The sequence below is a fragment of the Pyxicephalus adspersus genome, chromosome 2, assembly GCF_032062135.1.
Source record: "Pyxicephalus adspersus chromosome 2, UCB_Pads_2.0, whole genome shotgun sequence".
NCBI lineage: Eukaryota > Metazoa > Chordata > Amphibia > Anura > Pyxicephalidae > Pyxicephalus > Pyxicephalus adspersus.
This window is the reverse complement of record NC_092859.1, coordinates 12,765,179-12,781,336: the sequence shown is the minus strand read 5'-3', so window position 1 is coordinate 12,781,336 and position 16,158 is coordinate 12,765,179. Positions and strand designations below refer to the sequence as shown.

Sequence of the window (16,158 nt, the reverse complement as noted above, 5' to 3'; positions counted from 1 at the left end):
TGTGAACCCTGCATAACATAACCTTTGGGCATGTAAATACCCAATAAAAAAAGAGTCTGGACTGCTAAAAAAAAAAAAAAAAAAAAAAAAAAAAAATAAAAAGCTCCAAATATTGCTGAAGCTTACAGGAACCTTCCAGCAAATTGTTCAGTGTGTCAGGCTGCACTCCTATAAAGGTTGTTTTAGTATTCTCAGTCTAAAGCTGTGTGGTGTGTTTATGCTTTACAAAGCCACCTGCAAGCACTCCTTGCACACAACATTTATACAAGCTGAATACTGTGTGAAGACCTTACAACATCCCTTGCACATAGTTAATCTGTTGTGATGAGTTCTAATGCACAGCTATGTACACAAATATCGCTATATTTCTGTGACAAAGGCTATAGCCATATACTCTGTGATTTATCCTCCCGGCATAAGAATGCCTGTTTGTATATTACTCCACTCTGGGTATCCACATACCACCATTTTTTCATTGAAAGTGAACTATCGTGTGTCCATGGTATAAATATTAGTTCTCACAACTGCACTTTCCCTGCACTCAAAGTTACTATTGAATGGGAAATGACACCCACAGTTTGAAGTGGAGGTGCTGTATGAATATGGGTATATCTCACTTGGTGGTCTTAGGATAACAGACAAATTTGGATAAGCTAGTTATGCATCTGCATCCTTTTCCATCAACCATTGAAAGTCCGGTCCTTTCATAAATCATGTGAGATCCCCCCATGGAATATTGGGTAAGGCCGGGTTGTCCTGACACGACTGTGTCCATGTGTAAAAGCTGCAGTATAAAGACTGTTTGAGTTTGGTGTGGATGACATGGAGTGGCTTGCAAAGAGCTTTGCTTTTAGCACTTTTGAATGCACTTGGATGAACTGGAATGCTGAATGCCAAACTGGTCTTCTCACTTAACATAATTACATGACCTCATCAAGGTACTTTTGTTTTTTTTGGGCAGAAATTATCACACCCACACTTGAAAAGCCTTTTAGTGGTGTCTGAGAAGGTCAACTCCCTATTAATGCTTTAGTAATGAAATGTCCAATAAGTGTGATGGTCACATTCCACAAACATATGCAATCCATGAGTGGATATAAGTTTCTCAGTGCAGGTATATTAAATCTGCAGCGTTACAAAGTGATACACCCAAAGCTCAAGCTTCTGTGGAAGACAGGATTGACCACATGAAATTCACACCTAATAATATAATACCTTTACAATAACCTGATATTCTGGCTTCAAGATGGAAAGCAGGGACAAAAACCACATCAGTGTAATGTCTTCAAAAACAAAGAAATCCAGGGTGGGAAATGCCCAACTGCCACTTGTATTGTCCACTGCAATATTTATCTTAAATATGTTAACGTGTGGTGCTCTCAGACTGAAGATACTAGGCAGTAAATGTAGAGACGACACGCCTCCATACATAACACATGCTAAATCATACCAGCAAATCACAAATAAATTCAGAATATACTTTTATTTTTGCACTATGACTTTTAATCACACAGTTTGGAATGGAAAGTAAATGGTGTAAGACTTGGCCACCTAAAACCCCATTCTGGGTTCCTGGTAAATTTACCGATGCAATGGGAAGGATGGGTTGGGTGTCACTGCTGGTCCTTCAGTGAATATCACATCAAAGACCTGCACGAGGCCGGGCAGCAAAAATGGTATCAGGAGACAGAGGCCTGAAGAAGTGAAGGATAGAGCAAGTCATTCAACTTACCCCTTTCCTTCCTACGCAAACCTGTTAACTACAGGGCAACCTAACTGCTTTGGATGATTTGTTAGGAGACCAGAGAGGGGTTTTAAATATAATTACCAAGAAACAGATGCAACAATGTAGCAGTGACCCTTCAGGGCACCAAGACTTTTCTTGGATTTTTTGTAGATTGTGACATGAATTAGAAACGAGTTTACAAGACTGCAGAATAAAGGGACCTGAGTAACATTCCTCAAATAATTTATGATGGGTGATTGTATCTTTATCCACCCAAATGTGTATGTGTAGATCAGGTCCACTTTTTTAACAATGCTGATGACATATTCCATGTAACAGACTGTAATGTAATTTCACCACAAGCTTTGTGTAGGGTATTGGTATAATCAGTGAGCCAATCACAGGAACAGGTTTGAGATATTGATAAAATAAATGTATAAATACAACATGTGCAATGAAGAGAATTTTTCTTTTTAAAGTTCTGGGAGCTGCAGATGGACCATAAAAGAATTTTTATCGGACAAGAGTATAGGTTCTCTATTTTGGGTAGTATTCACAATGACTGATATCAGATGCAGCACACTCTTCACTAATCTGGGCATTATTACATGCCCCATAGAGAAGAAAGGGACAGTCCAACTCGGTGAACACCTGTGTGCCGGCCAATCAAATCTAAACTTTGCTTAATGTAGCAAGAGACCATAATTTGGGTTTTTTATGGGGGAACGTATACTAAAACTTTATATAAAAAGAGACATCTATAAAATTGTGTGGATATATAATGCTAAGTATTTCCTATACTGGTAGAACTGAAGAAGCAGCTTAGATTGGCTGCGAAACATCGTCACCATTACAAATATAAATGAAGTAGAATGTGACAACTACTAATGGGTTTCTCTAATAGGTTGTTCTGTAACCTCCTGTGGTGCAGATCCTAAAGTATTTTATAGGAAGCAATTTTTTACTTTCTAGTAATCCACAATGTCATGTATACAACTGACCTGTACAACCTACTTCTACTCCTGCTTCAAGATTTATAACTCCTATCAGTCTCATCCCTTTCCTAAAGTTATGAAAGGCCAAGTAAGGATCTCTTATATGTTTATTGTTGTAGAATAAAAAGCCAATACTTATCTAAAACAAGGTAAAGAGTTTTTGGTCTCTCAAAGCCACCTTTCATTACCTTTTTCGGGGTTTGGATGTCTCCAGTGCAAGGTATTGTTATAGCTGTCGCAGAGAGGGACAACTGGGGAAAACTTTTGGTTTTTGGGTCCTTTCCAGCTCCATAATGATATAGTTTGTTATAGAGGAGCTGGATTGGCTTGTGACTGATAATGAAACACCTTTGGGATGAGCAGGAATTTTCAATTACGATCCATGTCTTCTGGTTCAACTGGCCTGTAGTATGTTATAAAAAGGATTAAACTTTTTATTTGTCCTTTAAATGGTAATAACATCTGAACTTTTGTTTGCAGAAGACCACCTCCAACCATTCCAGGCAAGCCACTCTGGTGATGAAACCATCAGTATATTGTGTAAACTTTCCCTTCGTCGCCTTCCATGGATTATGACATTAGTAAACTTTTGATTAAACAATCTTGCCATTGAGTGGCACACAGATCCATCCCCGACACATCCTAAAAGGCTCATCGGACAGCTGAGACGAGAAGGAATTTGTCTAAAGATCTTGGCCATCATACAGGACAGAGATGAACAATTACCTCACCACACCACAACTTTTTAGATTTAAGACTTTGTTGTAATGGTAATATGAGGAATGGTCTTTAGTAGAGCGTCGGTATGTTATTTCTGCAGAAAACACTTGGACATAATATAATAGAACCCTAGTGGGATGTGAACATTCACTCTACAATGAACGATAGTCAAAACTGCCTTCATGGTGTAATCAATGCTGGGTTGAAATTTGGGATTTCGTCTTTTAGAAGAGTGCTTCATTGTTTTATAATATTCGCATTTGATGCCGGAGATTGCTGTGCGTGAAGGAAGACCCCATGCTTACTTTACTTGACTTTCCCTCAAACACCCGACCCGAAGAAGAAGAAGAAAAGTGTTTACAACTTTAATCTGGAGTGGTATATAGGTGTAGGATCTAAAACACTTGTAATTTGGGTTTTCAAAATAATTTTCAGAAGATAAGAGATCAATAGCCAGGTTGCAGTTCTGTCTTAGATGGCCTGAATCACAAGAACATATAGACTATACCCAGCTATTCACCTGCTGTAACCTAGGGCTTATCTAGGTACGTCTACGTCTGTGCTACTCCTCTATTGTAACCTGATTGTGCAGCCTCCATGTTTTAAACTTCATTTTAGTAACAGCTGAGAGATTTACACCTCCTTGGTAAGATTTGAGAAGCGGCAAAGCCAGTTTGTTGGTCTGCAATACTCATAAGGAATACATTCACAGGAAGAGAGACAGAGAGATGAGCTGCTGCTTCTACTTTTACTGTCTAGTCAGGCTGAGGGAAAGAAGAGAGAGATTAAATCTGCAAAACTTCTGCAAATCCCAAGAGTGGCTGAACAGAAATACAAATCTTTTGACAGGTAAAACAGCTTATATATATATATATATATAGAGAGAGAGAGATAGATGATAGATAGTATTGGGGCTCACCCGAAAAGTTGGATGGGGAAAAAAGCAACAAATCAGAAAGGAGGTAAAGGTGCAAACAAATTAAATAATACTATTCGCCTTTCTCCTTGTAACTTCCATAATCCCTATATACCTCTCTGTATTTCATCCTAGGAATGGCACTGTATAGAGTACACATGGCTGGGCAGTGCTAATTAAAAATGAACACTTGCCTACCACTCCCCGCATTCTGTCCCCAATGAAACTGCTTCTCGGGTCTATTTACAGTGACTGAAAGGTCACAACTTGCTGACCACATTGCATGACAGAGGCAAATGATTCACTTCCTTTTAACCTGGGTTTCAGATCAGGCTTTTCTACATGTCCCGTACCCGTATTGTGGAAATTAAGGGTTGAAAAATGTTTTTGTACAGTCTAATACAGATTATATGGTAATAGTTGTAAAAGATGGTTAAAATTTAGGGAGATCCTTTAATCTTAATAAAAAATTATTTAACCAGGTTGGCTGTGCTTTCATGATGTCCAAAAGCTAAATTCGGCCTCACAAAGGTCACACAAGCTAACCGGAGACTTGTAAAGCTTCACAAGGTTGGGTACGAGCCTGGGGTGACAAGCAGGGTTTGCCCCTAAGAAGCAGGTGCTGGGGCAGTTGGTAGTGTTTGAAGATCAACAGGAATCACTGAAGGGCAATAATTCCGAAGAAGCTTTAAATAAATACCTGGGCACAAAAAAAGTACAAAAATATCTGCACATCCCCATTTTGTGTTACAAAACCACGATTTAGCTTGTTGATCCTACCAGAAATCCATAGTAATTTACTAATTGTATTGAGCTGATAAATTTGCTGCTAATCCCAAACATTATCAGACCTGACAAATTCACCTCCCCCCTGATATATGAGTTGGGGGGGTGTTATTCCAAAGTTCTAACACACTTCCTGTCCTAGGGAGACGATGCTGCTGTTCTTTAAACTACAGTAAGTGTTGTCACTCTACACCAGATAGCACAAATTTAGCCAATACATTATAGGGCTGAAAGCATACAAAATATACAAATTGTTCCTGGGCTTGGCTAGCTTTGAATGTAAATTAAGATATTTTTTCCAGCAATGGTTTTACCATTTATATTGTTGTTTTCATTGTTTAATGTAGGTGCTGATCTTAGTAACTTAGTGGAAGCAACATTCATAGCCATAAACACTTAGAGCCAGAGCAGGATTTCCTATTAAGCAAGGTAAGTTCATGCCAATAGGCACCATTATGGGAGGGATGCCTCAGATTCCCCCCTCATTTTGACAGCTGCTTCCAGGTCCGTGTTGCAGAGGCTTTGACTGTGGCACCAAAGAGTTTCTTACACATATATAAACACTGACAACAATTCTTGTATAGAGTGTGGTATGGGGTTTTGAATGTGTACATTCTCTATCAAAGCAGTATCTTACCAATTGGTCCATGGACAGAAGGGATGCACAAACATTTACAGAATTAGCTCCTTACTCTACACACATTTCCCAGCATGGGGCAAGTAAATTCAGAACTCATAAAGAAGCAACTAAGGGAGGGCACTTGCATGTAGTGCCATACAGTCAGAACCCACAGACCCATAGTGCACAGCAAGCACTAACATAGCACAAACCACACATGGCAGATTGAGCCACAGTTACTCTTGGTCAAGCAGTTGTTTGCATGCAAATCTGGTTACCTGTGGTGCGCTTTATTGTGTATCTGGAAGCTGAAAACCATGTAGTTTCACACAACGGATGTGAAAGGGCCTTTAATTTGTAATGTTGACATTTTGCTGCTTACTCAAGAAGTGAAAAATACCCCAGCATATATAGCCATGTAACTTGGACACCTTAATCCATGGAATTTGGGAGGTGTCGGTAATTATCAAACCACCTTGTTGGAATTATATATTCCAATCCTATGGTGCAATGAAATCTGGCAAAGGTGTTACTCATTGGAGTCGCATAGCTGAAGTTATCAAATTGTCCAGGTAGAGGTGTTAAAATGGTCCATGTGAGTGATAGATGTTGTGTAGGAAATAGAAATGTCCTGTGTAGACTGGATATGATATAAGATGTCACTCTACCTCTCCTCCTGGAGTCTCCTACCTCTAACCATGAACCTTATTGACAAACTTGAGTACTGAATGCTGTGTACCATGTTGTCAGCTTCTGCAATAAGTATTCTTACCTGACTGATCCTCATCTTGTCTGTCAAAATCACTGAGCTGCAAAAGCCAATTTAGGTGTCTGAAGATGGCTTATGTGAGTGACACAAACACGAACTCTCTTTTTAGCTCAGGTAGTCCAAGGTTCGGTTTTACTTGCCCAATCTAAGTACAGGTAGTGCCCGGGTTAAGGACATCTGACATACGGATGACTCCTAGATATGAACGAGGTTTCCCTGCTCGCTCGTGTGCAGGACCGAGGCTTGATAGGGGGAGGGGGCGGTTTGCATGACTTGCAGAAGAAATCTTTTGCTAAACACAGCTGAGGTTGTGGGTGATCTTATGAGCTGAGTTGATCTGCAACATCTTGTAACTCTTTAATGACCAAGACAAACTCAGCAGTTGTTTCTTCTTGCATTTCAAATATGCAAATATTTCTTTTTTTTTTTTTTTTTTGCTCACAGTGAGGATTTTATACAGTAACTAACACCACGCTGCCTAATATGTTGGGACAAACATCTGTCCTAATTGCATTTACTAAAATAATGTTCCTGTTTGGACTTACATACAAATTCAACTTAAGAACAAACCCATTGTCCCATTCGTATGTAACCTGGGGTCCTGTAGTCCCAAACTTTGAAAGCACTCCTGAGATGTTTGTGTCAAGTTCAGTTTGTTGTTACCAACTCAACTCCAAGTTCAGTTTTAATGACAACCAGTGTTTAGGTGGGTGGACGGATTCAAAGGGTGTATAATGAGCTGGCTGGGTGGTCAGATTTGCAATAGACATCAATGTCTAAAGTTACAAAGAGGCGGTAGAACATTAAACAATGTTTAGCAATCATTTCCAGTGGCAATAGAAATGTCCTGTGTAGTCTGGATGGGATATAAGATGTCACTCTACCTCTCCTCCTGGAGTTTCCTACCTCTAACTATAAACCTTGTTCACAAATTTACACCGTGTACTATGCTGTCAGCTTCTGCAATAAGTATTCTTACCTGACTGATCCTCATCGCATCGTCTGTCAAATCACTGAGCTGCACATGCCAATTCAGGTGGCTGATTATCAGAATAAGGAAGATGGCGGCAGCAACAACGCAATGGGAAAAGTGAGAATGCATTGGGTTTAGTTCCACTTAAAATCCTGTACAGATGTCAAAAAGATATCAGATGACTCACTGGAAACAATCTATCATGATCTTTTCCAGTGTTCTCCCCAGCCCCTAATATTATTAACCAGTAGCGCTGACATATTACTAAGCGCTGTACAAAGTCCATAGTCATGTCACTAGCTGTACCTTAAGGTGCTCACGATCTAATGTCCCCCCATAATCATATGTCAATAATACAGGCTAAGGCTAATTTGGGGGGAAGCCAATTAACCTAACTCAGTGGTTTTGGAATGTGAGAGGAAACCCATGCAAACACAAGGAGAACCTGCAAACTCCATGAAGATGGTGCCCTGGCCGAGATACGAACCTGGGACCTAGCACTGTAAAAGCAAGAGTGCTAACCACTGAGCCACTGTGCTTTTAGCTGAGCTCACCACCCAGCACTTTTTAGTAACACCTAAAAGGAGCCAGGTGGTTCCCGAAAAGTTGGGTCACACTACTGGGACCACCACATACCCACATGCTTCTTCCCACCCAGCCTAAAAAAGAATTCTGGGGAGAATACTTATTTACAATGAAAGAACTAGCAAATGAGGGCTGTACACACAGCACTGTTCTGTTCTATGGGGGAGAGCACAGCTAGGTGCCACTCATCCACCCCCTCTCCATACAACACTGTGTACAGCACACATATGGTTGTTGTTCCTGATCATTCATCAATCCACCACAGCCAACTTCTGCAATAGTTTGCTTCTTAGGAAGTCCAAACAGTCATGGCACAGTATGACTTCCCTAGTATAGACACAGTGGTACGAGGTTGGATGAATGGCTTTACCTTTCTAGATGTTGTACATTAGCTTTCACCCTTTTCTTGAGATAGTGAGGTTTGTGTTGTCATAACTCCGGCAACAGCTCTGGAGTAAAAATTGTTGCATAGTGAGCTTTATTTCTATAGCAGAGTATGGTGGTGGAGTCTAGCACCTTGGACCACATCGATCCCGACATATCCGTCTAGCTGTTGTCACTGTGGTAAAAATGGAGAACCCCCCCCCCCCATATAAATTCTCTCCTCTGAAACACATACAGTAACAAAATTTATTGAAAGTATCAAATTTGTACCACTGTTTAACATCGTGTCTTTTTTTTCCATCACAAAACATTACAAACATCCAGAAAGGGCACTGAAAGTAAACAGGACTGAATTGTACAAATCCCATGCTTAGAACGGATGGGGATCCAGGCACTGAGGAAATCCTAGAAAAATACAAATCTCTTTGTAGCAGCAATGTGGATGAAAGGTGATGATCCAACATCAGCATGGATAGGAGACGATATTCACGTTAGAAAGTCACCAACATTCTCTCGACACAACATATTGCATATCTTAAAGTGCACCTGTCATTTTATAGTACGATACTGCAAAGAAGAGTAGGTAAGGTAGGGGGATGACCATTGTGACAGGTTCATATTCGGACGTTTGTCTTGTTTATTCGACAAATTATGAGAAAAGTTGCATGATAATGAATGCTTCGTCTGTCAGAATTGGCTATTACTGCAGCATAAGTGGCCTGAACTTCACTGTGGCCATTTTTATGATCGCCAAAACATCATCGAAATAAAACTTTCATTACTAAAAGCGTAAACACGCTTGGCTTGAAGGGACAAGATCACTTAAAAGCACAATAAAACATGAGCACAATGTGCAGGAAACAGGTACACTTTAACATGTCCCCTGCTTCCCAATAATGATTATTTATATATACTATTTATACAGCAAGATAGCCAATGCAGTACAAACATTTTACAAAAAGTTTTAAAAATTGCTCAATATTAAAAGCACATTCTACTTTTTATTTTCACATGATCTGCATCCCATTCTGTGTCTATTTGCAGTTTGCGCAGTCCCCTGGACTACAGGGTATTGGAAGCCATTATTACCTACTGGTGAACCTAAATCACAAATCCTAAAGCTAAAGATATTAAGACGCCCTATGGGGTTTATTTATAAAGCAGTGAATGTCACGTTCCCTGGTGGAGAATTATTACTACCATTAAAACATAATAACCTGGAAGCTTTAGTGAAGGTCAGATTCACTTCTTTATAAATGGACTATAAGAGTGAATATTCACATCAGAGCAAAGGTCCCACGAGTACAGGCAGCTTTGCTTCCAGGTAAATACACAAATGGTCCAGATCATCTGAGGGAAGATCGTACCAACAATGGTATTAAAAACCTAAGTAGCCTTTTTAATGCTTCTCACATTTGAAAAAAAGCTTGCTGGTGATAAGTAAGGGTACGGACCAGACATTCCCAACCAAGGTTCCTCCAGAAGATGTTAGGGGGTTCCTTAAGCTTTTGCTGACAAACCCTCATGTGACGGTGACCCCAAAGATTTATGGCCAGCTGCATGATACAATTTTTTTTTACTGAAAACCGACGCAAGGTGCACATTTTCCACTGATGTCCTATAGGTTTAGTAGATTCCCCAAGCCCTGAACATTTTTTTCAAAGCGTGAGAAAGGCTGGTAAAGGGCGTTATTTTATAGGCAGGAGCTGAAAAGTATTTAGATGATTTCTAGGTGAGATGCTGTACATTTCATTCATTATTGCAGAGTGTAGAGATTAGATAGATTGATGGTCATACTGTTTATCTGCTAAACCACCTATCTTTTTATTGAATTTGGATTTCCAGCTTTAATAGAAGATCCCTACCTGCTGAACACTGAGATTCCCCGCCTCCTGCAGTGAAAAGGACAAAGTGCATCTCTCTGCTTGGGTATTCTTAGATTAGTTGTATTTTAAACCTTGTCTACCCCAGGCTTGGAAAGGAGGCTCTGCACACATCTTTCCAGCCTTGTATACCTGGGATTTAAAAGAGGCTTCTCATCACTTTGCAAGCCTCGTACACCCAGACTTTGAAAGGGGGCCCTCAACATACTTTCTATTCTAGTGGCTTTTGAATACAGGCTTTGAGCTATTAACCCACCTTATGGGCCGTGTACAGCCAGGTTTCCAATTGGTGCTCTGCCCATATCATCCCACGCCAAATCTTCTACACCCAAAGATTTATAGGAGGCCCTCAACAAACAAACATTCGCAGTCTTGTGGACTCAGGCTTTGAATAAAGAGCTCTCAACCCACCTTACTAGCCTTTTACAGCCAGGCTTCCAAATGGAGCTCTGCAGATATCATCTTACTTTCTAAGCCCTGTACACCCAGAATTGATAAGGAGTCCTTAACAAACTTCCCCAATCTTGGAAACCCAGACTTTGAATCAGGAGCTCACGAACCACATTACTAGCCTTGTACAGCCACATTTTTAAAGGGAGCTTTAAACAACTTCCAAGCATTAAACATAGGCTCTGAACACATCATCCAAGCCTTGTACATCTAAGATATGAAAGCAGGCTCACACACCTTCCCAGTATTGGAGGCCTAGAATAAAAGAAAAGTGAGCTTTTAACACACCTTTCCAGTCTTACACACCCAGATTTTGGAAGGGGGCTTTAAAACCCCCACTATAAAAACTTTTATGGCACACACTCTCATTAGTTAAGCCTTCAGAGCCAGCAGTGTTTTGGGTACGTAGGTGCTACAGAACCATTCAATAATCATTACTCCTTCTGCAGAAACAGAATTGCCACATGGTTTGGATGGAAACTACAATATCATATAAAAGCAAGCTGCACAGCAAGATCAACGTTTTTTCGAACCCCATTAGCTGTCCCAGAAGATGGGAAATAACTAAACTCAGAGAGCAGATAGGAAATTTCTTAAAAAGTGGAAATCCTTAGAAATAGGGTCACCTATTTAACCTCTAAGAGCCAGGCACAAGTTATCTTCACTTTAGGGATGTAGCCACATTTTTAGGACAAAATCTGAACCAGCACCAATAGTATCCATATTCCCAGCCATTGATTTATGCAGGCGCGCCATAGATTGTAGCCCTTTCGTGATGGCCATATAAACTGGAAGTTTTCAGAAGCAAGTGTGAGCTCCATAGTGCAGCCAGATCCAGTACAGCAAGGACCTGAAATATATATTCCAATCCTAACATACAATGTCCTCTAAGAAGGAAGCTTTGTATAGCGATTTCTTTGGTTTGTAATCTATCAGCACTTTGTGACGGATTACATTACAGCAAACCTCAGAGTAGGTTACAAATAACATACAGAGCGACCTGCAGTGACAGCACTTTCACAAGTTATGTATAAAGCACCATGAATGTCACATAATTATCGAACTTATCGATAACATAGTAATTTCTCTATAGTTCCCAAAGCCATTATGGAAATTTGCTGCTTGCCAAACCCATATATTCATTTTGTGCTGCCATGTGGTGTCTGGTCCAGACAGCTAGAACATTCCAATGATTTCAGTTTTAGACCAAGTACAGCATTCTCCCCAGCCCTATTTAGCCAGGTGCACTTTTCATTAACCACCCCGCTGTTTTTGAGTGGTTACTGAAGAGTTGGGTCCCCATACAGGAGCTGTCACGCACCTACAAACTCTTCCCAACCGACTGAACTACGTATGGAATGAAACGATTGTTTTTATATAAAAAGGATGCGTTCCCACTTGAGGAGGGTTTGCTTTTCTTTCTGGCTAAAGCTCTGCAAACAAGGCTGAGTAGTAAAACCTCCGTCGTTAATATGACTATCTGTGTCTTCCTGCCTGGGTAACAGTCGCTCCCTTTATTGCTTACCCTGCCCCCCCAGGGACAGGAAGTTCTGTCAGTTCTGCCTAACAGGCCTACAACCAGTTACATTATCTTCTTTTCTTAGCTTTTTACCAAAAAAATGAAAGAATTCCTCTAACTGCCATGCTTCCAGATTTACAGCAAGGCAAGTGTGATCTCAGAGCTTAGCAAATATATAGAATTTTCAAACCTATCTGAAAGTTTAATTTGGCTTGTTGTATGGATCGGGGTGACATGGGCTTGCACTCGTCGGATTGTTAGGATTATATGCTTCATGTATAAAAATGTCTAAAAAAAGAACTGGTAGGGGCAGCTCCTAGCAGCCAATCAGATAATGGACAATGCAGGTTGTAAAAAGAGGGAAGCTGATTGGTTGTTACAAGGGCGGCTCAGATTTCCAATAGGAGAGATGGTATGAGATCTTTGCATCAAGAGGCGGTTAATCTTACTAAAGTATCCTGCAGACATGACAGTTCAGTTTATAAGTCCACGAAGGTTCAGATTCCCCGGATGTTGGCTGCACGCTGACGCACCTTTGTGCTTTATGTATTAATAGTCTAAACAGAGATTGCTTTAAAGTGACAACCATAGCAGGCCAAGTGTGCCGATTCCAGGTCCTTGGTTCTGGTGGAAGACTGTATAGATTTGAAACACTGGACTTGGACATCAGATTCTCCTTCTACTACGTCCTTGTCTTGCGCTTGTCATCGAAGAGGCTCTTTAGCATGTAGACCTGGAGGAAGGCCACCGTCACCAACACTCCCAGATTGACAGCGGACCAAAAGTTGACTCTGTCTAGATTGCTCTCCTGTAAGTTACGGTCTCTGGCCTCAAAGGCTCGCAGGACCGTCTGCATCTGCATGCTGCGCTCCAGTCTGGCTCGCATACTTTCTATGGACTCCTGGTGAGAGAAGACAAGACAGTCAGGGGTGTAAGGGGAAAAGACAAAAAAATGTGTACTTCTCAATCAAAGTTCTGTGGAACCACAGGGTTCCTCCAGGGGTTGCTAGGGGTTCTATGAGCAGTGCCTTTCAGATCAGTTAAACTCATGCTTTCTTTTTTGCTATCTGTAAGGGTGACATTCTTCCCACTGACCACCATCCTAATATATTGTGTATATAGTAATTCTAGAAGGAGTTCCCCAAGACCTGCAATTCATTTTAAGAGTTTCTAAAAGTTAAAAGGTTAAGAAAGTCGGATCTTTGTAACCCCCGTTCATAAAACAGCAGAATGTGGTTCTGTTGCAATAAACACTGAAATTTGAGCCAGGGCAGGGAGGGGGCATATGAATATTGCAGTGGTGCTCCCCCACCTAAGCAAGGTTTCAATGCTCTCTCATCCAGGGGGAATGGAACGATTTTATACAGGTAGTACCTGGGTTTAAAGACATACGGATGCTTCCCTGCTCCCTTGTGTGCGGAGGCTTGAAAGGGGGAGGGGGTGGTTTGCAAGACTTGCAGAAGAAATCTTTTGCTAAACACAGCTGAGGTTGTAGGTTATCTTAGGCGGGTGAGCTCTTTCTGCAGCTTCTTGTATCTTTAACCCCCCTAGTGGTATTCCTGAGTGTGACTCGGGGTGGATTTACCATGCAAAAAGCGGTAATCACACTCGCAGTCACTAAAAACATTAAAAAAAAAAAAAAACACTTACCGTATTTTCCGGCGTATAAGACGACTTTTTAACCCCGAAAAATCTGTACCAAAGTCAGGGGTCGTCTTATACGCCAGGTACTTACCTGCAGCTTGCTTCCTCTTGCTTCATATGTCTCGTGCGGCCGAGTCCCCGCTCTGTGCGGGGAGTATGAAGCAAGGGGAAGCAAGCTGCACACAGAGGAGAACGTGGGCCTGGATTGGCTCCCCAGCAGAGGAGGAGTGTGGAGCGCGCTAGGGGCAGTGTAGGCTGTTACCTCCTCCTGTATCCCTCCTCCAATTACCAGTACTGTACTGGTAACTGGATCTCGCACAATAGTGAGATCTGACAGGCAGAAGGAACAGTACAATACTGGGCGTATAAGACGACCCCCAAATGATTGGTTAGAGTAGCCTGCCAATGAATGTGTCCTGCAGGTCCTGGGGATACGTATTCTTCCTCCAATCTTCAGCCGCGAATGAAGACGTTCTCCAGGGTTTCCCGGTGACGTCGGTATGGGCAGGAGGAGTGGCGGGAAATTCAAATCATTTTCTATTGGATTCAATATAAAAAAAGCTGTACTGAGTCCAATACAAAGAATTCTTTATATTATATATATTACACATGCTACTGTACAGTTATATTACATGTTTCACTATTTTATTTTTTAAAAGATTTTTGTGTTTTTTTATTTAAAGTTTATTATCAAATGTATTAAATATTGGATATATTTTGGTCAGTTATGCCTGAGAATTATAGGCCTACAATGTAATATAAATTTCCATGCAAAAAATGTTTTTGCGTAGAAATACATACAAAATTAGAACCCCAGGGAGGGTAATGACCAAGACAAACTCTGCAGTTGTTTCTTTTTGCAAATCAAAGCACAGCTTGCTCTAGAAGCAAGAGATTTGTAATTAGCTCACAGTGAGGATTTCATACAGTAACTGACACCACGCTGCCTAATATTATGTTGAGACAAACATCTGTCCTAATTGCATTTATTAAAATAATGTACCTGTTCCAACTTACATACAAATTCAACCTAAGAACAAACCTACAGTCCCTATCTTGTATGTAACCCAGGGACTACCTGTACTTACCTTTTGCCTCGCTTTAGTGGGAATCGGGGCTCTACTCATTTTTCCAATACTGTTGGTTGTGGCCTCTCTGTACTCACAATGCATTGTAAATGATGACATCAGAGTGCTTGTGACCAATGGAGAGACTTAAGGAAGCGGGTTCAGGTCACTAACACTGGCTTTGGCACAAAACGTTTCCAAAAATCGCTGCATCAGATTTAAAACACCCCCTATATTCTGAGAACTTGCTGATGCATGGAATAAAGGAGGCCTCCACTAGAACAGGGTTCCTTGAGCATTGAGCAGTTTGTGCCTCTCAGGTTATCTGACACAAATGATCTATTTGGCTATATGTAGGGGTGCCATTCTTCCCACTGGCAAGCAATGTAACGGGCATGTATCCCCTGACCACCATACCAATGTGTACACATGCTGAGGAAGGCTTCCCTAGCCGTACCTTGATGTCTTCTATCTTTATATCCAGAAGCTCGTCAGGTTCCACAATATCGGCCCAGCTGTCCGGCTCGTCGTCAGTCTGCTGGCTGTCAAATATGATCTCAAAGAACACCAACTTCTCAGAAATGGTGCTGAACGAGTTGTCGAAGCAGATCATGTAATCTCCGGCTTCTGTAGGCTCCACGCTGCTCGGAGGGAAAACAGTTCAGGTGAAAGGTGAGTGACACAGAGGTGACATGGAAAAGCCTGGAGGGATAGAGGGGAAAGGGCAACAACTCTACTCACGTGTGCACCCCGTCCGATCTCCTCCTTTCCATGATCAGCAGGATGCCTGAAGGAGTGGTGACTGAGAAGTCCACATCCAAGCCGGCTCCACCAATCACCTGCAAGAGAGCGCAGAATATATAGACAGAACATTAGCCGGGGGGGGGATGGGAGGAACCAGAGAATGAGGGCTCTGCAACTATCTGAAACTGGTGGTCCTATCCAAACCCAGCTGGGCGCGCTGGGCAACCGGTGCCCCCCCCCCCGACCATCGCATGCTACACACATTCACCTGGGGGGGGCACTGGCAAACTACACACATTTACCTGGGGGGGGCACTGGCACACTACACACATTCACCTGGGGGGGCACTCGCACGCTACACACATTCACCTGGGGGGG

General features: G+C 41.5%; 1 protein-coding gene across 1 annotated transcript in view; it reads right to left on the bottom strand.

Annotated features, from left to right (window-relative positions):
- Nucleotides 1–8,705: 8,705 nt before the first annotated feature.
- TMED1 (transmembrane p24 trafficking protein 1) overlaps nt 8,706–16,158 on the bottom strand; it is a 7,997-nt gene continuing 544 nt past the window's right edge. The window contains exons 2-4 of the mRNA XM_072399583.1: nt 15,778–15,875; nt 15,494–15,677; nt 8,706–13,226 (exon numbers count right to left, since the gene is read on the bottom strand). Coding sequence (XP_072255684.1) covers nt 13,008–13,226; nt 15,494–15,677; nt 15,778–15,875 — 501 coding nt within the window. The 3' untranslated portion in view covers nt 8,706–13,007. The remainder of the gene's footprint in view (nt 13,227–15,493; nt 15,678–15,777; nt 15,876–16,158) is intronic.